The sequence below is a fragment of the Anastrepha obliqua genome, chromosome 3 (genome assembly GCF_027943255.1).
Source record: "Anastrepha obliqua isolate idAnaObli1 chromosome 3, idAnaObli1_1.0, whole genome shotgun sequence".
NCBI lineage: Eukaryota > Metazoa > Arthropoda > Insecta > Diptera > Tephritidae > Anastrepha > Anastrepha obliqua.
This window is the reverse complement of record NC_072894.1, coordinates 95,944,217-95,970,640: the sequence shown is the minus strand read 5'-3', so window position 1 is coordinate 95,970,640 and position 26,424 is coordinate 95,944,217. Positions and strand designations below refer to the sequence as shown.

General features: G+C 37.4%; 2 protein-coding genes across 3 annotated transcripts in view; one reads left to right on the top strand and one right to left on the bottom strand.

Annotated features, from left to right (window-relative positions):
* Window positions 1-26,424, bottom strand: part of LOC129242312 (neurobeachin-like protein 1) — a 167,631-nt gene that overhangs the window by 63,451 nt on the left and 77,756 nt on the right. The window lies entirely within an intron of this gene.
* On the top strand, window positions 19,512-21,105 carry LOC129242315 (cuticle protein 21). The gene is made up of 2 exons (XM_054878894.1): window positions 19,512-19,566; window positions 19,732-21,105. Exons 1-2 carry the CDS (start codon window positions 19,555-19,557, stop codon window positions 20,380-20,382), a joined length of 663 nt encoding a protein of 220 aa, XP_054734869.1. The 5' UTR covers window positions 19,512-19,554; the 3' UTR covers window positions 20,383-21,105.

Here is a 26,424-nt window from a genome sequence, read left to right as displayed (position 1 = left end):
GCCCATTCTCGTATAATCGATTTTTTCAGCGCATCCATGCTGGCATATTTTTTAGACCTCTCCTTGCTCTCCAAAATGGACCAGATGGAATAGTCCATCGGATGTGCGTCCGGCGAATTCAAAAGCCATTGTGTGGACGAAATGAAGTGTGGAACATGATTTTTTAACCATTCTTGGTGCACACGAGCTTTATGAGACGGTGCCGAGTCCTGTTGGAACGTCTATAGTCTACGACCGAAATGCTTGCGTGTCCACAGCTCTAAAGCAGCTTCTAAAACATTTTCCCGATAATACGTCGCATTCACTTTGACACCAGGCTCGATACAAACGATTGGAGAGCGTCCATCAGCGGTCACTGCGGCCTAAACCATTACTCGCGATGGGAAATTGCATCGAGTGGCCATACGTAGGCTAAAATTCTCGTATAAGCGTTCGGTCAAGTAAACACGATCGTTTTGAGTGTTAATGAACTGCTCAATTGGGAAATTTTTTTCATCAGAAAACACAAAGTTAGGAAATTCGCCACGTACGTGTAAGCGCAACAACTCCTTTGCTCTTTCGCACTGAGCTTTTTTTTTTCTGGGGTGAAAGATCGTGTGCTTTTTGGAACTTGTAAGCCTTGACCTTGGGCTCATTTTTCAATATGCGTCGAATGCTGTCTTGCGATATTTTCAGTTCCTTGGCCATTTTTCTTCCACTTCGACGTGGATTCGTTCAAGTCGAGCTTTCACTTTCCGAACTATTTCTGGCGTTGTTGCGGTGTTTTTTGGTCCACCTCCATAGCGTTTTGCAATGCTACCAGTTCGAGCCAAATATTATGCAATTACGTTTGAATTTCATCACAGAAAAAAAAAATTCAACAAAACTGAGACGCAAATGCTTTTGATGGCTTATAAATAATATATTGAACTGTCATTAGAAAAATTTTGACGTTGATGTCATGAGCTGTTTTGCAGATACAAGCAGTGTAAAGTTGGTAACACTAACATTACTAACATACACAATATTTTTAAAAATGGTACAAAACAACCTCTTTCTATCTTCTCTGTGGAGCTTAAACTTAATAGAGAGAGAATAACAAATATATATATAACTTGGCGAGCTTACTGCACTGTAAAATAAAATTTGAACCTACGCATCAGAAGAGGACTTTGCCTCAGTGCATCAATTGCCATAAATATGGGCATACAAAAAAATATTGCACTAGAAGTCCAGTCTGCGTTAAATGTTCAGGCCCGCACAAAACTGCGAATTGTACTCTTAATATAAATGAGGATAACATTAAATGTGCCCTATGTAAAGAGAAGCACACCGCAAACTACAAAGGCGGCATGGTCTACAAATCTTTAAGAGTGCAACGTTTCCCAGCTCTGCGGAAAAACGAAATGCCTGCTCCACAGACAAGCCCAAAGCATCAAAACAACACAAGCGAACCCACGAGAAAAATCTCGGGGACTTATGCACAAGTAGTAACACAGACAACAAATAACAAAGTAACAAATAAAATAAATACTATGCCTCAAAACGATGATATACAAGAATTGAAAACAATGATAAGTCAGCTAATCAATCAAATGTCGAACATGCTGAACATCATAACACTTCTCGCCACCAAAATGGATGATCAAAGAAAATAACTTGAGAATAGCCTTATGGAATGCAAACGGACTAAGCCAACATATACACGCACAGCTATTATATTAAGACAAAATATTATATGCAACGAAATGGAGGAACTCAAAATGGACCATCTACAAGCAACGACAATTCAAATTAATGCCACTCATGGCATATTGACTATTTAAGCTGCATACTGTCCACCAAAATTTAATAACAAAATAAAGCATTATGTTGACTACCTAAAGACACTTGGAAACAAATTCATAGCCGAAGGTGATTTCAACGCAAAGAACATGACATGGGGCTCAAGACTGACCAATACTAAAGGAAAAGCTCTACTTGACGCCATCAGAGAATTAAAATGTGCACAGGGGAACCCACTTAATGGCCAACTTGTGTTAGCAAGGTAGCCGATTTGCTGGACTTCTTCATAACAAAATCTATAAATTTAAAAATGCTGACAATTAAATCCTGTTTTGAACTTTCGTCTCACCATTCACCAATAATCCTGACAATTCAAAAATGCCTACAACTAACACTTCGTCGGATACCCTATAACCATCGAACAGACTGGGAGGCTTTTATGGAAATAATGGAACAAAGCCTGAACAGGAACAGGAAAATCCCATTAAAAACTACTGCAATGTCGTTTTTTTATGACACGACTATTATGTCACTAAGCCGATCCACACCAACTCTTCAACCTCAAACTACAAAATATAACATTCCTGACGCACATTCCGGATGACAAAAAACAACTTAACACATTAAATAAAGAATTTAAAGAACTATTGAAACATGAAAAAGACAAAAAACTAAACAATTACCTTAAAAATATTGACGCAACAAAATCTACAAACTATTCATTGTGGAAGGCGACAAAAAAGACGGTCGGAGTTACAATACACTTCCCACCAATAAGAACCACAAATGGACAATGGGCACGAACATCATCAGAAAAAGCGACTATTTTAGCTCAACATTTTAAAAATATATAATATTTCAAAATGAAAATAATACCGACTTCGATTTGACGCATACAACGAGCAAATCATCAAAAAAAACCTCACTAAGAGAGATTAAACAATTAATTTCGACTTTAAAAAATAACAAATCCTCATCTCGGGGAAAATTGTAAAGCATATGCCTGACAGTGCAATAATTTCTCTTAGGAACGTTTTCAACGGTGCTATAAAACTCAAATACTTCCCAAAGACATCGAAAATTGCCGAAATCATTGCGATCCCAAAGCCCAATAAAGACGCCACGTTTGCATCGTCGTACCGACCGGCAATATCAAAAATATTTGAGAAGCTACTATTTGATCGCATAGAGCCCATTATAACAAAAATACATTTAATTCCCCAACATCAGTTCGGATTTAGGCGAAAACATTCGACAATCCAACAAGTGCACAGCGTCACTCACAAAATTAATAAAGACTTCAACAATTAACAAGTATGCGTGGCTGTATATCTCGACATAGCTAAAGCCTTGGACAAAGTATGGCTCCCTGGATTACTGCACAAACTCCAATCTTGGTTGCCATATGACTACTTTCTAATGCTAAAAAGTTACATCCAAGATAGAAAGTTTTATATTAAATATTATATAATGACAACTGGAATTAGAATTCCCCAAGGCACTGTATTAAGACCCACTCTGTATCTTATCCACACCGCAGATTTACCGGAACCGTCTTTAGCAAATAGCATGATTGCGACGTTTGCAGATGACACTGCACTAATGGCATCTTATAGAGAACCAAAAATAGAGCAAACAAATTTACAAAACGACCTCAACAAAACACTGGACTGGTTCAAAAAATGGAATATAGAAATTAATGGCGACAAAACTAATCAAGTCAGTTACACGAACAGAAAGGTAACCCTAGACTCATTAAAGATTGGAAACTCTGACGCGAAAACTGATACGAAAGCTGAATACTTACATGATGATAACGCGCCATCGCACCGAGCCCAAATTATGCTGGATTATCTGACCAAACACCAACTAAATACCATCGTGCAAGCACCGTAATCACCTGATATGACCCCATGTGACTTCTTTTTGTTTCTCAAGTTGAAGTTACCACTTCATGGAAGGAAATTTCAGTCGATAGAGGAGGTCAAAGAGAATGCGACGAAGGAGCTGAAGGCCATCCATTCGTCGGCCTACCAGGGGTGCATGGAGAACTGGGTTAAACGTTGGCACATGTGTGTTGCTTCAGACGGGTCATATTTTGAAATAGATAAAATAAATTTGCCTGAAATTTAGCTCTATTTTGTTTTATGTAAACATTCCCGGTACTTCCTGATCATAGGGAGTGTATTTTAAATGTATTTGATGGAGGCAGTAGAAGGCGTTGAAACATTTTGAAGAAGAAGAAAAATACTCGCACTATAAAAATCTGCTTCAGATCTTGCAAAGCGACCCACGTTTACTCCGAACAGTAGATGGATTATATAAGAAGCCTTTTCTTGGCAGAAAAAGCTTTTTTTATCATATAATGCTTCAGGTCTGTAGTGGGCTAAGGTAGTGGATTGGGTTAAGTTGGGTTGGCGACGATGACGTACGCTATGTATGTGGCGCCTTCGACTCAAAGACACATAATCTATTTTTTTGTCAGTCAAATTCGTTGCCACAACGGACGAAACAGGCCAATTAGTCCCTGAAATAACGACGTTAAAACCAACGAGCGCAGCTAATAAACCTGACAATGTATAAGTAGTAGAGGTTATGATTGAACAAATGCCCATTGTTGTCTTCTGTTTCCCCAATAAGGACGGACATTAACACAGAGAATATTCAGCTGTCTTCTATTCATTTCCAGTCATAGCTTTAGAAGTAATCATTGGTATACCGAGAAATCTGGTGTGAGTTCTAATATTCTAATGTTCAGTAAGATCGGCGATCTGCAACCGGACAACGTACACCTTTGGCCTCATTGCTGAAGATGTTACTATTTTCGGCTAACTCATCGGTGCACTCGTTGTAAGGGACGTTTAGAGGACTTGAAACTGAAACTTAGTGTACCATTAGCTGATTACAGACGTTGTTCAAAAAAGTTATGCAATGCTTAACTAGTCCCGATTTGGTTGTGAAATACGTAGGAAGTGGACTATTATACCTATGAGAAATAATGGCAACGCACTCCTCTTAAAGGCACCGAAAGAGCCACGCTCAGTTTCATCTGGCTGGCATGGATTTCGTAGAAGAAGAAAATATGAATAAATCCAATTAATTGAATAAAATAAATGACAGTGCAATTTTTACATAATTAAATTGAAATTAAATGACATTGGTATAAAAATAGTACTCGTAACAAAAATTAATTGGTCATTTGAAGCAATTAAAAAATACAAATAAAATTCCGATTTAAGGTTGAATTATTTATATTTTGCTGTTGTGTACATACATTTACAATCATAGGAAAACCGTTAAATTAGGGATTCTGCATTTGCGCAAAAAAGGCACCTATTGAAAACGAAGCCAACTTCAGCAGAGAGTGACTTAGAAAATTGCGTACACCCAAGCATAGGTATAAACGCAATGGCCCACACCATAACGTGAGGAGTTGGGTACACCTTTTAATTCATTTCGCGAACAGGTTATACAATCCATGTCTAATTGATGCATTTTTAATAATGTGGCAATTTGGTCACACCAGAGCACAGGGGACTGAACACTAAACGACAAATACCATTCGGCCGCAGAACAAAACTGCCACTGCGTCGAAACAAATAAAAGTGCGACAAAAGTGAATGGCAAATGGCCACGGCGGCTGATTGTACATTGAGATACGCAGACCAAAGCCAAATGAGAACAGCAGCCGCAGTCGGGCGTTTCCAAAACTTTTTGGCTCTACCAAATATTGTGCAATTACATATTCCTTTTATTTATTTTTTGTTCGTTTTTGCTCTTTTTTTGTATTTAGTAAATTTAGTTATTAATTCATTTGCTAGAGTAACAGCAGTTAACCGCTTAAAAGGGTAAGGCGAGCGTGCGCGTAAGCACAAGTCAAACATTTGTATGTAACACAAGTAGAGCATACTTACATACATATGCACATACTACATACTAGGGTGGAGTGAGATTTGGTTTATTTAAATCGATTTTGGCAGACTTGCAGAAAGCTGTCTTTCTAACCCCGAAAAAAGGATGAACAATATTATTTGCCTCATCGTATGTTAAAAGGTGACACCGCCCACATTTCATTAAAAAAAACAACGGGCCAACTCAACCTTTTTATTTGTACATCCCGAATTTATGTACATATATTTGTAGTGTTTGGATGAATTTCAAACCGTTTTCAAACATTTTGCCCTTATTACATTTTTTCCAACTTTGAATACTATTTATTAATAATTTCCTTCTTACTGAAGAAACCCCTAGATATGTGAGTATGATGCGAAATCTTAAATCTTCCTCTTAATAATAGCGTCGAAATACTAAAAGGGTCGAAAAAAAAGCGAAGTTATAATTTGGATTTTTAACAATATACAGTAGGTTCTGTTTTTATGCGGTAGATACGTTCCGCAAGAAACAGCATAAAAAAAAACAGCATAAAAAAAGCTACTAGTTCTATAGTAAAACTATAGATACGTTTCAAATGCTAAAACCGCATAAATCTGAAATAATGTAATAAAATCGCATAAAAAAGGGCATTAGTCCCATATTATAACTATAGATACGTTCCATAGCCTGCATGAATCTGAAATAATTAAATAAAATCGCATAAACAAAATATTGTATTTTTGAAAATTATATCTTTATTTAAGAAACGTCAGAATCGAAAAATAAATTTAAGTCAGAAATATTGTAGAATCAGACAATACCCACATGTTGCGCGTTCGTTTAGGATTTGGCGTAAAATCACTTTCGTCACTTTAGGAAATGTACACGTCTGATCTGGATGGTGATGCAGGCGGTTCCATACTTGTAGGGTTAGCATTTCTGATGTAATCTGTGATGAGTTTTTGCTTAGCTGGTTTAGAATCTTGTTTATATGTACAATTCCCGATAGGTCGACATGCATTTTGTAATTTAAAAAAAAACCGCACTATTTCAAAACCGCATAAAAAAAAGCCGCATAAAAACAGAACCTACTGTATACAAATTTTGGGGATATATGGAAAATTTTACACATATTTTTGTGTTCTACTTGACCAGATCTACAATGTCACAGAAAACATAGTAATCTGAAAAGTAGTTATACATTACACTTTTTTAATGTATGACAAGACAAGCAGCGCAGTGTTATTAATCTTACAACAAAAAATTTGCGAAAATCGGTTTTTGACTTTCAAGTGCTACGAAAAATTGGAAAAAATCTTCTCAGCGATACTACCAGAAGCATCTCCTTTGACAAATGTATTTTAATTTTTCTGTTTCAGATGATTCTGCTGCGAGTTATGATGAACATGAAATGACTTTTGACTTTAGACAATGACAACTTTTGTTTAAGCAACTCGTAACTTGTCGAAGAGGGGGAGACGAGGAAAAGAGAGGGGACACTGAGTTGCTCCTGCTCGGGTAACTCGCTTTGAGTTTTCATTCTTATCAATATTGGTGGCTGTGGACTAAAAATTAAAGCAATTGCAAGCAACGGAGACACGGACAACACCAAAACAGTTCGCAAAATTTAAGCAACAACAGTTTCCCTGTATAAAAACCGGCATTGTGAATGATAAAGCTGCAATTAGTGGTACTGTATACATAACGACATAGCCGTAACCAGAACCATAGCCGCAACATTACAGCATTTGTCGATTAGTCATGCCGTAACTATAAACAGCTGATATTGAAGTAGAACTAATGACAGCATTAGCATTGCCTTATAAAAACACGGATAGCTTTCCTATAAGACAATTCATTGCACTAAGTCATTCATTTCTAATATCCACTAAGTCATTCATTTCTAATATTCAAATTTTGATCGCAAATATCAAACCAAATGTAAATTATTTCGCAGCAGGGCAAACCCAAAATTCAATAATTCATACGGTTACGGTGCGGTAGCTATAATCGTTTACAATGATGCTGATATGTATGATCAGAACATATGTATGATCAGAACTGTGGTTACGGTTATGGCTATGGTACGGCACCACTAATTGCAACTTAAGTTGTGCCAGATTTTGAAGCATATTGATTTTCACAAATGCTTTCCAAATTTAATTAGGCTGGAGGCACCTCAAAATATTATCCTAAGAAGACAATACTTATAATGGCGAATTTTCATTGCTATGCCATTACAAAACAAAGCTGAAAAAAAATCCATATAATATCGCTCCAGCCTAATACACACGTAAGGCAGGCATTTATATGCTGAAAGTACAAATGTGTGCTTACATTAGACGCTTTAAAATCGTTAAAACTAAATCTCAATCTAGATCGTAGCGACATTTCCGCCAGCGTTAAGCGAGCAGCGTGATAAAACAACGCAATGCGGCCAGAAAAATGTCGCGCGCCAAAAATGACACGCACGTTATACACATACATAAGTGCAAACAGTTGTGCTGGTCTGTGTGTGATTTTTAGAAGAACATTCACGGCATACATAAAATATGCCTTTTGAATTTGGTTAATTTTTTCAATAGCTATCATTGTATTTGTATACCCACCACATAATATATAATTTTGTTTTTTACTTTTTAATAAAATTGTATTACCATCTTATGACATTATTTTAACCGAAACGAATTCCGGTACCTCAATTTTCTCGCCGATAATTTTATGCAAACATTTATTGACCTAATACGATCTCCATAGAGACAGACAACAAATTACATGGAAGTTCAGTCTTTAATTGAGAAAAGTGCATCTAGTTAGAGGTTTCAAACTATCAATAGCGGGCACCATGGACAGTGACGGAGAGTTTATACCTATCATCGACAAACTAGCGTTAGCGTGGGCAAATGACAAATGGAGAAACATTTAACGTGACAATTGTATTTTATATAAAAAAAATTATTATTATCATACTCGTGTATATTTCGGCCTTAACCTAGACCTACATACGTATTATAATTAAAACCAATTTTGCTAAAGAATCTTTCAAATTCCAAATATAGTTTCTTTACATTTAAATTATGTGCCCATCAAAAAGTAATCAATATGCATTTAGCGTTTAATTTTTTTTTTTAACTTTGGGAAATAATAGTCCTAAACGAGACATCTTCAAATACATAGGTTAGGTTCGGTACATCTGGCTGATCTGAATAGATCTCACAAAGACCACAATGGGTAGTGTTACCAGTGTTGCTGGAGACGTGATATATAAAATTATATGCATTGTGGTTTCGAAAAACATTCCAAATTGCATCAGCTACACTACATGCTTGCCGATTGGTTTTAAGTGTGCTCTGCCCAATCCATAAGAAGGGCGATCCTGCAATTTGTGCCAATTACCGCGGGATTAGTCTTATAAATATCGCCTATAAGGTTCTAGCGAGCGTATTGTGTGAAAGGCTGAAGCCCTCCGTCAACCAACTGATTGCACCTTATCAGAGTGGCTTTAGACCTGCAAAGTCTACCATCGACCAAATATTCACAATACGCTAAATCTTGGAAAAGACCCATGAAAGGAGAGTCGACACACACCATCTTTTCGTCGATTTCAAAGCTGCATTCGACAGTACGAAAAGGAGTTTACTGTATGCCGCGATGTCTGAATTTGGTATCCCCGCAAAACTAATACGGCTTTGCAAGATGACGTTGCTCAACACCAGCAGGGCCGTCAGAATTGGGAAGGACCTCTCCGAGCCGTTTGATACCAAACGAGGTTTCAGACAGGGTGACTCGCTGTCGTGTGATTTCTTTAATCTGATGTTGGAGAGGATCGTACGAGCCGCAAAACTTAATCGCTCAGGCACAATTTCTTATAAGAGCGTACAATTGTTGGCATATGCCAATGATATTGACATCATCGGCCTTAACAACCGTGCTGTTAGTTCTGCCTTCTCCAAAGTGGATTAAGAGGCAAAGCGAAGTACCTCCTGTCTTCAAACAAACAGTCGGCGCACTCGCGTATCGGAACCCACGTCACTGTTGACAGTTATAATTTTGAGGTTGTAAAAGATTTCGTGTATTTAGGAACCAGCATTAACACCGATTACAATGTCAGCCTTGAAATCCAACGTAGAATCTCTCTTGCCAACAAGTGCTACTTTGGACTAAGTAGGCAACTGAGCAGTAAAGTCCTCTCTCGACGAACAAAACTAACACTCTACAAGGCTCTCATCATGCCCGTCTAACATATGGCGCAGAAGCTTGGACGATGACAACATCCGATGAAGCGACGCTTGGAATGTTCGAGAGAAAGATTCTGCGTAAGACTTTTGGACCTTTGCACGTTGACAGCGTCGAATATCGCGGGCGATGGAACGATGAGCTTTATGAGCTTTACGACGACATAGACATAGCGCAGCGAATTAAGATCCAGCGGCTACGCTGGCTGGGTAATGTTGTCCGAATGGCTCTGAAAGTATTGGATGCGGTACCAGCTGGTGGTAGCAGAGGAAGAGGAAGGCCTCCTCTGCGTTAGAAAGATCAGGTGAAGAAGGACTTGGCTTCACTTGGTGTGTCCTACTGGCACCGGTTAGCACGAGAAAAAAACGACTGGCGCGCTTTGTTAAACTCGGCCAAAATCGCGTAAGCGGAAAAATGATTATCCGACGAGAAAGATGACATTCGTCCCCTTCTTAGTGGGGTTTTAATTTGGAATATGCTGAATTTCTTAATTATCCACCTCATATGGAAACAGACTAATAAAGTAGCTTTAGATAATTGAACATTAGCATTGCTTTACATACATACATACATATAATTATATATATTTTTATATTCATTTGTTTGCATTAACATTTCTACCACTTGACAGTTTAGTAAGCGTAGTTATGCTAATTTTTTGCAGTATTCTGCCTTTATTTCGCATTTTGCAAACTATTTAAACCTATGCAAGTTTCCGAGGCCAAAAAATGGTATTGGAAAACTCTGCCCGTACCCGACACCGAAACCGAATGGATGATTAAGTACGAAACATATGTATATTTAGTTGTATAGCATAAACTATGTTAAAGTGTACATAATATTTATTTACGCATTCGTGCATACATTTATACATAGATATGCCTGAACAGACAATGTAATACATCATACTCCCGATGTACTTTGGTATTTGGCCAACACAGCACAAGGTCGTTTGTTTTGTTAAAATTGTCACGCACAATAACATAGCCTAAACGTAACATTTGTGCAGAAAATAAAACAACAACAGCGATTGTATCGGGAATGCTAGCAATTGTTTGTATGCCTTTGCATATGTGTGTATTTTCCCTTACGAATCAGCTTTCAAAAAGCGTGGTGTATTGTTGAGATAACGTAAAGTGCCTTTTAATTGGTAATTAAACGAAAAATCTGTTCTGAAGTTTAAGCCAAATTGAGTTAGGACAGTTTTTCTGTCCGAAAAGTACTTTTGAAACTCCTTAATTTCAATTTAATTTATTGTAAAATTGAGAAATTCAAAAGAAAAAAAGAATAAAAAATCGATAGTTTGGTAATTTATTTTGTTGGCGATTGTATTGGAGAGGGGTGACCTGGAGTCGGTCATGTGGGGAGAGAACTACTTACGGTTCCACTAGTGGGCGTGGCACGTTAGACAACAAAAACCAATTGTTAGTGCAGAATTGCGTTAATGAACATTCTCACTTCTCATAGAAAAAAGTTTTGTTAAGAAAGGTAAGCACCTATAGAGCTTGGAACTTCAAAAGGTAGAATATTTACTTCTGTCTAGCGTTCAATAAAATCAAGACCAACATCCCCGTAAGCCAAGAAATTTGGCAAAGGATGAGAAATGACAGAATGTGATTAGGACTAGCCGTGCTCTATTGGGTATTTTTTTAAGAACTTGAGAACTTAAAATTATAATACAAAACAGTAATATTGCTGGAATGGCTTTTTTATTATAATCTGGTATTAGTTTTTGAGTCTGATATCCGGCGTATGACCGTCGCGGCTACGAGTTTCATAGCCTATTCGATCAGTTCAAGTTTTGACTCCTTCTTCCAAAAAATCTGAATAATAAATCCAAATGAGCCCAATCAGCAAAAATGCGACACAAACCATGGTAACTTGGCTTTAATTCTCGCACGAGCACGTAAGCCCAAATAGTGACGTAAATTTTTTTCACGTAGTCGAAGGACAAAGACCAATAAGTTGAGAACGACGACGGATCTACATTTCGGGATTGGTTTTATTGTTGCTTTATTAGCATAATCACTACCCATACATGTACGAGGAATGCTGCTGGAGCTAAAGTGTTGCTGAATATCCGTGGCCGGATACAAATCCGGGTCGTTCCGGTAACGTAGAACCGACTGTTGTGGGTACGTTTCGGCGTCTTCTTCACTCTATGAACTTCGCGAACAGATTTTTATTTTAGTACTTTTCCACAACTACAAAGCTATACTCTGGCGTTAAACGATTCGTGATAACTTGCCAAATCTTACTGAACAGAAATGTCAACACAGTTTGCCATTCTGAGCTGTTAGTTATCAATATCGATAGTTCTAATTCAGCTCAAAAAAACCCCCGTATAAACGCGAATAATAGAAAGTCCCGTCAACTTATTCATCGCTATATCTTGATTTATATGGTTGAAGTCCTTGGAGCAATCAGACGTCTCGAGGAGAACTATTGCTTCGAAAATTAGATGGTTTACAAAAGGTGTTCAAATTCACGTGTATGTATTGATGATCAGGTGGGCTGAAAATAGTACGTCGCACACAATCTCATTTTCGGCTTTCCATCAAGACATAACTTAGGCTATGGCATAACTGATTATGACGGTAAACACAGCGACTACATCCGTTATGATGGCTGACAACATACTGATCTCCAAGTTAGACAAGGATGCAAATATATGACGTTGGTGGTGGATGATCTTATGGCAGTCAACCGACTACTACGCTAACGGAACAGCACGGATTTATATCCGCCGAAGGACAGTCAATTCAGCAGCATTCCCCACATGAGAGCTGCATATATTATATTAAAAGCGTATGTAAAATTTGTGATAAGGTGGTTGAAAAATATATATTTTCAAGATTTATGAGCCCTAGAGCAGTGAGAGCAGTATATACTAATGCATTAGATACCCAGGTGTCGAGCTCGATTCTTGCTCGAAACTTGTTCACTGCTCAACTGGTCGATCTAATGTTTGTTCGAAATTTTCGAGTTTTTGAACTGAAACAATAATTACAACCCAGGTGGTGGGAGCAGATGGAAAACCTTTCCGCTGTAGTTGAAATACTTTTCTCGAAAGATTAGGTGAAGCACAACTTCGTTTCGCTTGTGATATTAAATTGCTATGAATAAGCAGATCACTAACACATATTTACACTCAATAAGGGAGGATGTTTAGTTAGAGTTTCTGTATTTGTGCTTTCAGAGTGAGCACTATCACCTGGACCACTTGGAGTCATTTAAAGCTCAGTGACAACTAAGTGAAAAGTCGTTGGCCGATAGAAACCACTTTGTCTACTAGACAACCAAAAGAATCGTAATTGAGATGTATATCCCTACCGAGCCTAAGAACGGTCACTTCAACAAATAATGGGGATCTGTCCATGCTTCTCTACTTAAAGGAAAGTAATACACAACTACAAAGTTTTGTGAACAGTTTGAACTGGTTATGAAGACGGAACATGCCCGTAACGCACATTATGGACCACTCTTTTTTTCAATCAATTAATACGAAATACGAGCACTTCTACATACGAACGCATATCAGGATCCAATTCACTACGACAAATGTAACCCTCAATTGTTCGATAAACACAATGAAAAATGAATTCTATGCGTGATTCTACATACATATGTACATATGTATATGCGGGCGGCAACGCCAACGAATTAATACGTCAGACCATTGTCTATTTCAGCCAATATATTAAGATTTTCATATTCATTTAAACGTATTTTTACAACATTTTTGAGCATTTCAAAGTGCTCCAAAACAAGTCGCGAATTTTGATACGCTTCAAACGTACATTTTAATTAAACCAACATAAAACGCTCCGCATGTAGCGCAGCTAATAGCACATAACCAAACGAACATTGCCATGCATTTGCAACTATCACTAACACATGTTAGTAGTATGAGGTCAGTCCATAAGTTCGTGCGTATTTTACCCATAATTTCACTTTTGTACGATTTTTGCATACAAAAAGTTATTCGCGGAATATAACGGAACTATTTACTATATATTGTTTTTGATATATTGTGCATTCAAGAAGTGATTTTAATCGCGGATAGAAGCACGTGTTGTTAAAAAATTAAATGGAATCTTCGAACGCGTATAAGAGGCAAATTTTGTATTTTTTTATAAAAGTGGTAAAAATTCAACAACTGCTGCTGCAGAAAGAAACACTGTTCACGGAGAATATACCGTGAGTGTAAGGATTGCGCAAAAGTGGTTTTCAAAATTCCGAAGTGGTAATTGCGACTTGGAGGACGCCCCACGCGCTGGTCGTCATGAAGTCTTTAACTCCGACGCCTTGCTCGAACTCGTGGAAGCTGAGCCAAATTTGACACTCGATATGATAGCTCAGTGGTTAAATTCATCGTATGGAACAATTCACAGGCACCTGGTTCAGTTGGGAAAGGTTTCAAAGCTGAGAAAATGGGTTCCGCATAGACTTTCCATCCTCAACCTTCAGCAGAGAGTGAATATGTGTTCCCAGTTGCTGCAACGGCTTGAAAATTTAAGTTTTTTGAACCGTATCGTTACTGGTGATGAAAAATGGTCCTTTACAATAATCCTGTTCACAAACGGCAATGGTAAGATAAAGATGAAACAGCAGAACCGACACCTAGAGATGGCCTTCACCCAAAGAAGATTATCCTGTATATTTGGTGGGATATGGCCGGTATTGTTTATTATGAACTTCTGGAACCAAACCAGACGATAACTGCAGATTATTCTTCCCATCACTTATCAAACCTGAATGTGAAGTGAATAGACGCAAAGTTTTGTTTCACCACGACAACGCAAGACCTCATACCGCATGGCAAACATTAGGCAAGCTGAACAAGCTCGGATGGGAGCTAATGCCGCATCCACCATACTCTCCGGATATTGCACCTTGTGATTATCACCTTTTCCGTGGACTTCAATCCCATATGAGTAACAAGAACTATTCCTCAAAAGAAGCTAATTATAAAAAGGGATATCAAAGCGTATTTTGGCTCCAAGGACAACAAATTTTTTGAGCAGGGCATTACATTTTCCTAAACGTTGGGAAGACATTGTAAATAATGAAGGAAAATATATTATTGAATAATAAATACTTTAAACTTCTTTTTTATTAATTTTAAAACCACCTTTAAAAAACGCACGAACTTATGGGCTGACCTGATATAAATATATATGTACTTGTACTTGTATGCATGGCTGGAGCCCCTCAAGTGTTTTGACTTAAGGCTTCGTCGAAGGCTTCGTGGAAATATGCGTAGCCAGTCAGCCGACCAGCCAGCCTGTCGGTCAGTCGTCGATTTAAAACTGCGTTTTAATGTTTGTACAATATGAAATATATGCCACCGCTTGCAATGACGCGTGCAACTAAGTATTACGTCAGCATAATTTTTGTGGAAACATATGAACACTGTTTCGCACATATTTACTGCTACAGTAATACAAAACACACAAATAGATAGTTGCCAATTGATACATATGCATTGCTTAACGGTTACAAAGTATTTTTAAGTTCAATACAAAGAGCGGAAAACAAGTCCAGAAAGCTGCACTAGACTACTAGCCTCATAAACTAGTTAGTATAGGGAAATACCCAGTAGGTAAATTTTTAATAAACGAAACAAATACTATATTTCTAGTTTACATTAATTTCTAATACCCCGAAGCATTCATTGCAAATTTGTTGTGATGCTAACTAAACTTACTTAACCTGCTTTCGCAATCAGATTTCTTTACCAACCAAAAGGTCTGCACCAATGGCTTCCACTTTCTGATTTATGGAATAAGGAAAGTTTCTCCTATAATAAGAAGTTTGTAAGAGGTATGGCTTTCTACACCAGATATTGGACAAATATTAATCGAGTACCAATGTCGTTTTAGGAGTGGAAGGTGGACGACCGATCAAAGCTTTGTAATTTGTTAAATTTTTGAAAAGTTTAGTGTGCATAAAATCAACCCGAATGCCCCTTTATAGATTTTCTGAAAGGGTTTAATAGTATTGAAAGAGGCAAAATTGAATACGTGCAAGGAATACTGAAATATTGGCTTCGCTAGTAAGTCTAATCCTCGCTGAGACCTATTCCAAAGTGGTCTTACAAGGCAAAGCGTCTAATTTATTCAGAGTTGAAGCAGGAATAAAGCATGCAGACGCGTTGTTTACGTTTGTGTTCAATCTGATCCTTGACTATGTAATTAAAGATGTTGATCCATCAGAGACTATATTCACCAAAATATATAAATCAAAACTTTGCTGATGGCCTGGTAATTTTCGCGAGAAATATGAATGTTCCAAAGGAAGTATTTCAGGCACTCCAAAAAAAACACAAAAATTTAAGTTAAATGAATGAAAAACAAAATACTTCGCAGGACTTAAGACGTTGAGAAAAGCGCGAGATCTTTCTATTGGTGATAATAAATTTGAAAGCATGGATCAAATAAAATATCTACGATTACTTCTCAGTAGATCGGATGAAACAACTATTGCTATCCCAGACCGTGTGCAGGCTGCAAACAGAGCATATTTTGCCGACATTAATGAGTGGAACAACAAAAATCAAAATATATAAAACACTGATTCGAGCAGTGGCAATATGTGAAACGTGGACACTGAATGCAAATAAAATTACAAAATTAAGCATACTGGAAAGAAGAATACTGGGTTCAGTACTACAGAGAAGAAAATGGGCTCTATCGCATCAAATATAATAATGAGCTAGAGGAATTCGCACAAGGCGAAAACATCGTGCGGTTTGTTAAATTCTAGCGCATCCGATGTCTAGGACACGTTTGAAGAATGTCAGATGAAAGAATATATCGCAAAATTTTGGATGCACGCATGTTTGGTGAAAAGCGAAAAGGTCGACAGCGGAAAAGATATGGTTAGACGACGTTGAGGACGATCTGAGAAGCATAGGAGCGACCAACTATCACAGTACGGCTATGGACCTGGAGAAAAATTGTGGACGAAGCTGATGACGATGATAAGCAAATATGGCTATTACTTAGCAAGACTGGCACTGCTATAGAAGTGCGTATACCCAGCGACTGCCAGCTTGTTAACGAATGTAAATCAGTATGGTTATCTCGGGGGAGTTTCTAGACGGTCCCTAGAAGGCGCATCCCCAACGGGTGAATAGGGGAATGCCTTTCAGATATGATAGTCCAGCCGTAAACCAAAATACCCCGGAAACGGAGACACTATGTTCTGACTAGAAACGACACTAAATTGTAACGTTACATAATTTTTTTAATTCAATTTATTGTAAAGGGGGAAAAAAATCAATCAGCCACTATAACCCTCTTTCGAGTTACATATATTTTTTTAGTTGGTTTGTCGCTAATATTTTAATTTTAGCAATAAAGCAAAACTCGGCTCATTACACATTTTGTATTCAAAGATTTCTAGCCAAGTAATTTTAGCATACCACTGTTAGAATATTTGTTTTATTTGCCAGATGTTGCACTGTGTGACTTCCATCTGTTTCCTAAGATGAAGTCCTAAAAGTGTGAAATAGAAGATATTCTGAAGAAGTTGAGCAAAGTAGATTTTTAGAACTGTTTCAAATAATGGAAGATTCGCATTGAGAGTCATGAGAAAAAGATGAGGGCTGTATATTGAAATCAACATAAACTGTCTTACTAGCGTCTATAAACCAAAAAATAATAATTGGCGCGTACACTTTTGTTAGGTGTTTGAAGGAGGAGCTCTTCTGGTGCACGTCTTGATATTGTTTCACAAATGGAAGGATCTTGTTTTTATGAGGAGTTTTTTCATGGCAGAAATACATAAATATATAAAGCGTCATACATAAATATATGAGACGTCTTTCACATTTGTCAAGTAGACAGATGTACAATTGAACAAAGCGTTAAAATTATTAAAACTTAATATGAAAATTATCGATCTTTGAAAACAACACATCGCAAAATTCGTATTTTTTTTTTTGGTGCAAATAATCGTCCGAATGAGTCGAAAATTCAAAGGTTTTTTCTGAAACTAAAAAAAAAGGAATGGTAGACCAGAAACTGGACGTTATATTGGGATTATTGCTGATGTGGCCCAGTGTTGCTGACCAAAATTCAACATCTCGACAATCTCAAGGCATTCATGAATGGGCTGTTTGGTGCATTTTACGCGTAGGAATATGCTCATGGTGAGCATTTAAATGACGTCATTTTTCATATGCAATTGTCAAGAGCCGTAGTTTGGCAACAATTAGTTAATTCAATATCTAAGCGCGTTTTTTTTCATTATATTATGAAGCGCTGAGGCGCTGGGGAAAGATTGTTACTAATAATCTTTTTCAGAGTCCTTACGAATGGCTTACTTTATAATATTAATAGTAAAATTGCAAGGCTTTTGATAAATATAGAGGTTTGTTATTGTCTGCCGTGCAACAGCCGCTTTTACAAATAATCAGTCTATATTGAAAGCCACCAGAAAAGTTGTCATAGTAAATCGATTTTGTGTCTTTTTATTGTATTCATTTATTTCATATTTTAAAAATATTTCATCATATATGTATTCAGTGATCCGAAAAATAACCGATGAATTTAAAAAAATTCGTCCGCCTTACTGGCTCTCTCGCTTACGTCACTCAGCATTAAAAAGTAAACTTTTTAAATAAATGTTAAGACTATGGCAGATAATTGAAATCTTCTATAAATCACTTTTTGGGCGAAAGGATGGCTGTGTTGACGAAGAATGCCTCATATATGCACACAGCTGTCCTGTTCGTCCTGAGGTTCAAAATGACTAATTACAGGGTGTATACCACATCAGCGCGGAACACTGATTTTTCTTACAGGGCGTGCATAAGTATATAGATTTTTGTTGTAGTAGTCCATTTGGTGGGAATTTGGTCAGTGACGCCAAGCGCACTTCAAGTGCGTATTGAAAAACACTGATAAAATGTGCGTATTTTGAAAAATGAACCATTTTTATTATGTCAAATAAAAACCAACGAAAATGTAAAACAAAAATAAAAACTTTTACAGTACGTGTTTGTTGAGACGGCAGTTAAATTTTTCGAACATACGGCAAGTACAAGTGGGCTATGAAATAGATGCTTAGGCGCTTGGTTCACGCTTTCGTATGGTTAGCTGAACGTCCAGGTCCACGTCACTGCAGGCCGCTTCAACTCACCACGATGCCGAATCGTAGCACATTCATTGAGAAAATGCAGTGAGTGCACAAATCTCTGTGATGAAATCGAAATTCTGACCATAAATTTGTGGCATGCCGCCTTTAAACTAGATGATTGTAATGGGCAGCAGCAAGTGTGGATTGCACGCATGCGACTCGCGCGGCGCAATGCAATGCAATGCAATGGTAACCAATTAGCTGCTACTTCTGCAATGCCAATCACATTGAAAGTAAACGCCAAAACACTGATGCTGCTACACTTTTTTACAGCTGTTGCACTTATTTGTGTTATTGTTGCGATGTTATGTTGTTGGTGTTCATGATGATGGTATGTGTCGCAGTAACGTCGGTCGGTTGTAAAATATAGGTACGCAGCAGCTGGCGTTGCAACTCCATCTCCGATTGAATAGCGAACAGCTTTAGAAATTCTTCACAATCGATTATAAAAGTGCAGGTTACTTGGGGTATTTATCTCAAACCAAAATCGTATTTTTCTAAGCACACATCGTAACAAGCACACAAAGCTGCAATATGATCACTAAGGTAACTTGTAAATTGCTGCATAACAATCAATAACAAACGGACGTATTTGCCACGCCAGCCTGGCATAACTGACGACGATCCTGACGCATAGCAGAAAATCGACTCATCATGCTATTTATAATTGAACTCGTGCACTTATTTGAATTCTTTACTATTCCTTTGCAGGTGGCCTTGGTCCTCTGCTTCGGCCTCTCGCTAGCCGTTGCCGCACCCATTGATGCTTACGGTCATGGGGGATACGAATTGTCTGCGCCCATTTCATATGCCGCACCCGCTAAGATTTTAGCACCAGCCATTTCTTACTCTGCGCCCAAGATCCTTGCTGCCGCTCCAGCCATTAGCCACCAGGTGATACACGCCCCAGCGCCATCTATTATCGCACACGCAGCGCCCGCCATTGCCGTTGCTCCTGCGCCAACGATCATTAAGGCAGCACCAGCTGTAGCCGTAGCCAAAGTAATCGAACCCGAGCCATATGATCCGAATCCACAATATAGTTTCTCGTATGGCGTAACAGATCATGAAACTGGCGATTCCAAGTCGGCTGAAGAGTCACTCGTCGATGGCGTAGTACACGGCAGTTATTCGTTAACAGAACCCGATGGCTCTGTACGCAAGGTCACTTACACTGCGGACAAGATTAACGGATTCAATGCTGTTGTGGAAAAGCAAGGCGGTCCCGCCCCGGTAGCAGTAGTGGCCAAGCCAGCAGTTGCCGTTGCGGCTGTACCTGCTATTACTAAGGTCGCATATGCTGCACCTGCTATAGCCAAGGTGGCCTACGCTGCCCCAGCTCTACACTACGGCCACCACTAAAGGGTAGCGGTTGAATACCTCACATTTTTGCTGAGGTTGTGGAAGAGCATTTATTAAAATTGTTTTGTGCTGCTGACCGGGCTGCTGGATTATGGACTTATGACTTCTGAACCGAACAAATGAACGCATCTAAACAACATAAATACTTATGTATATTTAACTATATTAAACAAATTACTTGTTAACTTATGAATACTTATAGTCTTAGCAGAGTGCTTCTCTGCAAGCGGAAAACAACAAAGTCAACACACAATGTATAGTAACACTTTTTAGCATCAATTTTAACAAGCAAACAAACAAACCAACAACCAAAAAAACACTCTCGAATACGCCTCTCTAGCGTACATCCTCGCTCTATCAAGCGACTGTGACTGTGTGCGTCGTGTCGTGTAGTGGCACGTGACTCATAAAGTCGCGCTACAGTCTGCCCGTTTGACTACCGGCTGCTTCTGTTGTTGCATGTTCACCTACGAATCATTCTCATTCATCTCAACTGTTGTACATCTAATCAATTCCTTTAGCATTATTAAATATTTTAATTGTTTTAATTTGTTTTTTAAATAGAGCAATATGGCAGTGATTTCCAATTTGCCTACACGCATACAAACATCCATACCCACCTACATGCATATGTATGCCAGGTATATGGATGTGCTTAGTACTTGGCTAAGTGGAAATCTCAATAAACAGTCTCGTGTATTAGCTTGTGCACTTACTGAAATAAAGAATTCAGTACAAAAACACCCAATTCCGTGCATTTTATTTGTCCATTTATTTCACTATTTCGTAGTTTCGCAGTTTCGCAGCCATAAAAGGCAACTGGTCTCGCAGCACATTTTTGTCGTTTTATTTTAAATAGTGAATTTTGGTTATTGCTCGATTGATGTCTTTCTATTGTTGATGGCTACTGTTGTAGCCAACGGAGTTGTTAATTTATGTATGCAACTTGTGTGCGTGTATGAGTGTGTGCATGTGGCTTTAGGCCGAGCATACATACATATGTTACTTTTGCCGCTACTACACACTAGGCTCACTAGGTCAACGTGGTGATCATTAATTGTACAAGTCAGCAATTGGGCCTATTAGTATACGTATTGCAATTGCAATAGGACAAAAGTTGTGGCAAAGGCGTGACATGACAACAATTGTGTGAACAGTTTTTTCAGCCAATTGCTATTTTATATAAATATATTTATGTTTGTTCATATGTATTAAAATATATGTGAAGGAGGAGCCGGACCTTTAAGAGTAATGCGCAGTGAATAAGCAAATGCAATTTTGTGAATTCGTTCTGCAATGATTCGAAGCAAATTAAAGAATGTTTGGGAGGAATATTGCTTCTGTATTTTTTTTACTTAATAGTAAAATTTCGTGAGGATATACAAAATAAGATATTTGGTGCAAGATTTATCAGCAACCGAAATTTAAAAAAAAAAGGTCAGTATGTTAAAGAGATCTGCTCATTTTTTTTTTTTCAAACTGTACATCAATGGGCTTCAGAGTTTAAATGGGGTCGTGAAGGTGTTGAAAATGAACGCAGTGGATACCCGAAAAACGCAACAACACCAAAAATCATTAAGCAAGTGTATGATACAGTGTCTGTGAAGATCCCAGTTCGGTTAAGCGTGAAATTGCTGATACCATAGACATCTCAGATGAACGAGTACTTCATTATTTACATATGAAAAATTTCTTTGGAAAACCAGTGTCCCATTCGTTAACAATTCAATAACAAGTTATGCAACAGTTTTTGGAAGAGTTTCCGGAGAATCATTAAAAATATAGCATGAAATTATTGAAATATCATTGGCAAAAATGGTTGAGAGAGAATATCTCATATATAAAAAAATGAATATTTGTTTGTTTTTACGTATGTATTTTAAAAGATGCCAAACCAAACATCGGATTATAATGAAACTTCATCAACTTATTGCTTGCACTTGCCGGAAGGATATAGGCCCATACAAACCAAATTTTTAATATTACATATTTTCGGAACCATTAGTGCCTAATATCTTAACAATTCAAAAAAGTGGGCGTGGCCTTCCCCATATAAACCAATTACCAATTACCTATTATAAGTAGTTTCGAAACCATTTATGGTAGAGTAATAGGATTTTGCACAGATTCATAATATATCAATGCCTTAATAATTAGGAAAAGTGAGCGGTATTGATAAAGAAGGCGTAACACTAAAAAAAATCCACGAAACCGTTTTGAGTGTTCGAAAAGTGAAGTTCAGTAAGCTAGCTGACATCGTAAAGATATCAAAAAACGACTTGGCTTTATAATATGTACATGAGAAAGCTCTGTTAGAATTAGGTGCCGCGTTTGCTCTTCATTTTGTTTCATCAAGATAACGCACTGTTCCACAAGAGTATTTTGACAATGACATTTTCGAATTGTTGGAGCATCCACCTTATTCACCAGATTTAACCCCTAGCGACTTATATCTGTTTCCACACCTAAAAAAATCATACGTGGAAAGCGTTTTTTATCAAATGATGAGGTCATAACAGCTGTCAAAGCGTATTTTGCAGCCCTTCCAGATTCTCACTTCAGGGATGAAATTCATAATTTGGAATCTCATAAATTCCTAAATTGGAAAAAATTTAGATATTTTTTGCTTCCCCTTTATAGTTACGCCTTAAGCTTATTTCAAAATGTTTCTGAATTTCCCAAAACATGTCTATACTCTTCGAAGGAATGGGCGTGGCTCTAATGTGTTAAACAAATTTAATATACCGCGAACTCGTGGAAAACGGAATTCAGAATAAAATACTTAATGATACAGACTGAGGTGATCAGATTTTCTCTATTAAAAACTTACCCTCAAAAATAGCCTCATTTTAGAAAACGGCAACATATTTTGGGTGTAAAAGATTTAAGTACTATTAGTAGATGGACAGTCATCATTACGATTAAGTGATTAATATCTTGCACCCCCTGAGCTTCCAGTGACAAATAATCCAGTAGTACAAATTTCGATTATAATTACAAAAAGGTGGACCTTTAGTAGTGCTACTCCGAATATTTAAAACTTCACTAATGGCTTCGTGATTTAATCACCTAGAGATGCAGATGCCAGGCGATATATTTTACAAACGTAACCTACAAACTAAACTTGAACCTACACAAACCGAAAGAGGTGAGTGAATGGGAAGGAAAAATCGTGGAAGCCTAAAACCAGAGCTATACTGATGATAAGATATGCAATCATAATATCTGATTATGCAATGGAAACAGAATCTCTGCAAATACTTGTTGATGTCCAAGAAAAAATTTTGATCTTAAAATTCCTTCACTTACTTCGGTCTAAGAACATTTTACTAGGCCCCATATCAAAACGTTAGCATCTTAGTTATTTGAGTCTCCTCAGCTCAACTCATCGATCGCTGAGCTAGTGAGCAAACGTTCAAAGGCGCGAGATCGTTCTGGCCACGGGTAGATCGGGGGTGCTCGAGGGAACTTTTAAGAATAGCAAAGCCGCAGCTCTCAAATTTGGTAGATATCGTTACCGGAGATTGTCCGTTAGGTGTCCATGCGGTGAGACTTGGGATTGCTTCAAGTCCTATCTGCAGAAGCTGTCTGGAGGATGAGGTGGAGTCTTCTTCTTAGCTGTCCTCTAACCTTTTCGCTACCCCTGCGGACAATGCGGGTTCAAGTATCAAACATCTGGTGAGTTTCATCAGTAGCATGAAGCGGTTAATACAAACGTAATTCGCCACTGTTGGTCGTCATCTTCTAATCCAAAGCCCCTTCTTCCTTTTTCGATATATTTAGTTCTTTTCCTTCAGTTCAAACCGAACGAGTTTAGAGGGTTTTGGTATTTCAACTCCAAGATTATAGAGATTAGGAAAAAGGTACGGGAGATACCAATTTCTTCAGAACATAAATGCCATTATAAAACCGAGTTACTCTAATGCACAAATTTACTACTTATTTGTATCTCACAAGTATCTACCTACGAACGCTAAAATTATTTCTATTAATTAAATAATAACTCATGTGTAGTTTTCCCGAACTCTTGACCCCTACATCAAACAAATGGAAGCGAAATCAAATTTATCATTCGTCAATTTTGCTGTGAGCCAAAAAAATATAATTACATACATATGTACATATACAAAATGTATACATATATAGATAAATAATAATAAATAAAAGTTATCTCAAGCGTTGGCTTGTAAAATCAACACAATTAAATCGATAGTGATTTACTATAAGCGTCTATCATGTCAGTGTATCAATTTTCAACGGCGCAACGGCGCAACACAGCCGCACAAAAATACATCGTGGCCAACATCAGGTGGTCAAGCAGCATGCCACAATGTAGTGGCATGTGTGAGATAGTGTATCTCAGAAAATTTTCTATAACAAATACATGCACCTACAAACACACATATGTATGTACAAGGTGTCGCAAAGTTAATTATCCAGTTTTGTTTTTAAACAACTTTTTAACTAAATAAAACAATGATTTAAGTGATGAAAATCTTTATTTTGACCTTAACACGCTCCATTGCTTGTCTGTTTTGGTTACCAACTGTCAAATATAATTGGGTGATTAAAGTTAATGGCGTATATATAAACAACATAAGATACGCTGATGACACAACTTTAATATCGGACAGCATGGAAGGACTCCAACGATTTGTCGATAGTGTGACAAGAGAAAGCCAAATATATGGTTTGAAAATCAATGTCAATAAGAAAAAAATTATGTCAAACAGTCGTAACAATGTCTACAATAATCTCACACTGACAAGTAATAACATGCCGATTGAACGGGTTAGTAAATTTAAGTACCTTGGCCGATATATTAATAGTACATGTGATGATTCAATGGAAATTAAATGCCGCATAGAAATGGCTACAGCTGCTTTTTATAAATACAGCAGCGTTCTAAAAAACCATAATTTTATTTTAAACTTAAAAATACGTTTTGTTAGATGTTCTGTTCTGTCAGTTTTGTTGTATGGCATGGAAAGTTGGACGATGAAAGTTCCTGATATGAATCGCATAGAAGTATTCGAAATGTGGATACTAAAAAGAATACTTAAAATTCCGTGGACCGGCCGTGTCTCAAACTCTGAAGTGCTTCGAAGAGTAAATAGCGAAAGAGAGCTTCTACGGTGCATTAAACGCAGAAAACAGCCTACCTGGGTCTTATATGCCGAAATCATAAGTATAATCTTCTGCAACTTATACTGCAAGGAAAAATTGAAGGAAGACGAGGCATCGGAAGAAAAAAATGATCCTGCTTGCGAAATAACATATACGTCAATGGATCGGTCATCTTTTGGAATTAGCCCGAAACCGAGACGCTTTTTCAAATATTATAAAAAAATTATAAAAATGTTTTTAATTTTGTGAGCATATTTGTTAAGCTTTATTGTATTTATTTAATTTTGTATGCATAGAATTTTATAGTTACATTATATTTTATACATGATCGCTTACATTCGGTAACGAATTGCAAATAAAGAAGAAGATTAATTTTGCGCCACCTTGCTAATATACACATATATATTCGTATATGCATATTTTTTTTCTCATACAATCATTCATATTGGTACGCACCTATGCTATTCTCATACACCTTAACGTATCCGCCCAATCGTTACGCAGACACGTTGATGGCAGTTGATCTGACCACACGCTAAAATGCAATTTTATTTACAGTTCATAAATATGCTACAGTTTGGATCCAAATTTACTTGCGGCTAATTAACAACAAAAACTTTGCTGCTTCGGCTATCATTAATATTCGTATTTTCGCCAAATGTGTATATAACACACATTATAAATCAAAAGGTTGTTCAGAGGCATACTAGGTTGTTTAAAAAGTGTTATGGTTCGATAAGAAGAAGATCGAAATAAATTTTTTTATTCAGTATACTTATATAATTACATATATAACATTTTTATTGTATGTAAATATTATATATATAATTGGCGCGTATACCCTTCTTGATGTTGTTCCACAAATGGAGGGACCTACAGATTTAAGCCGATTCCGAACGGAAAATATTTTTTATG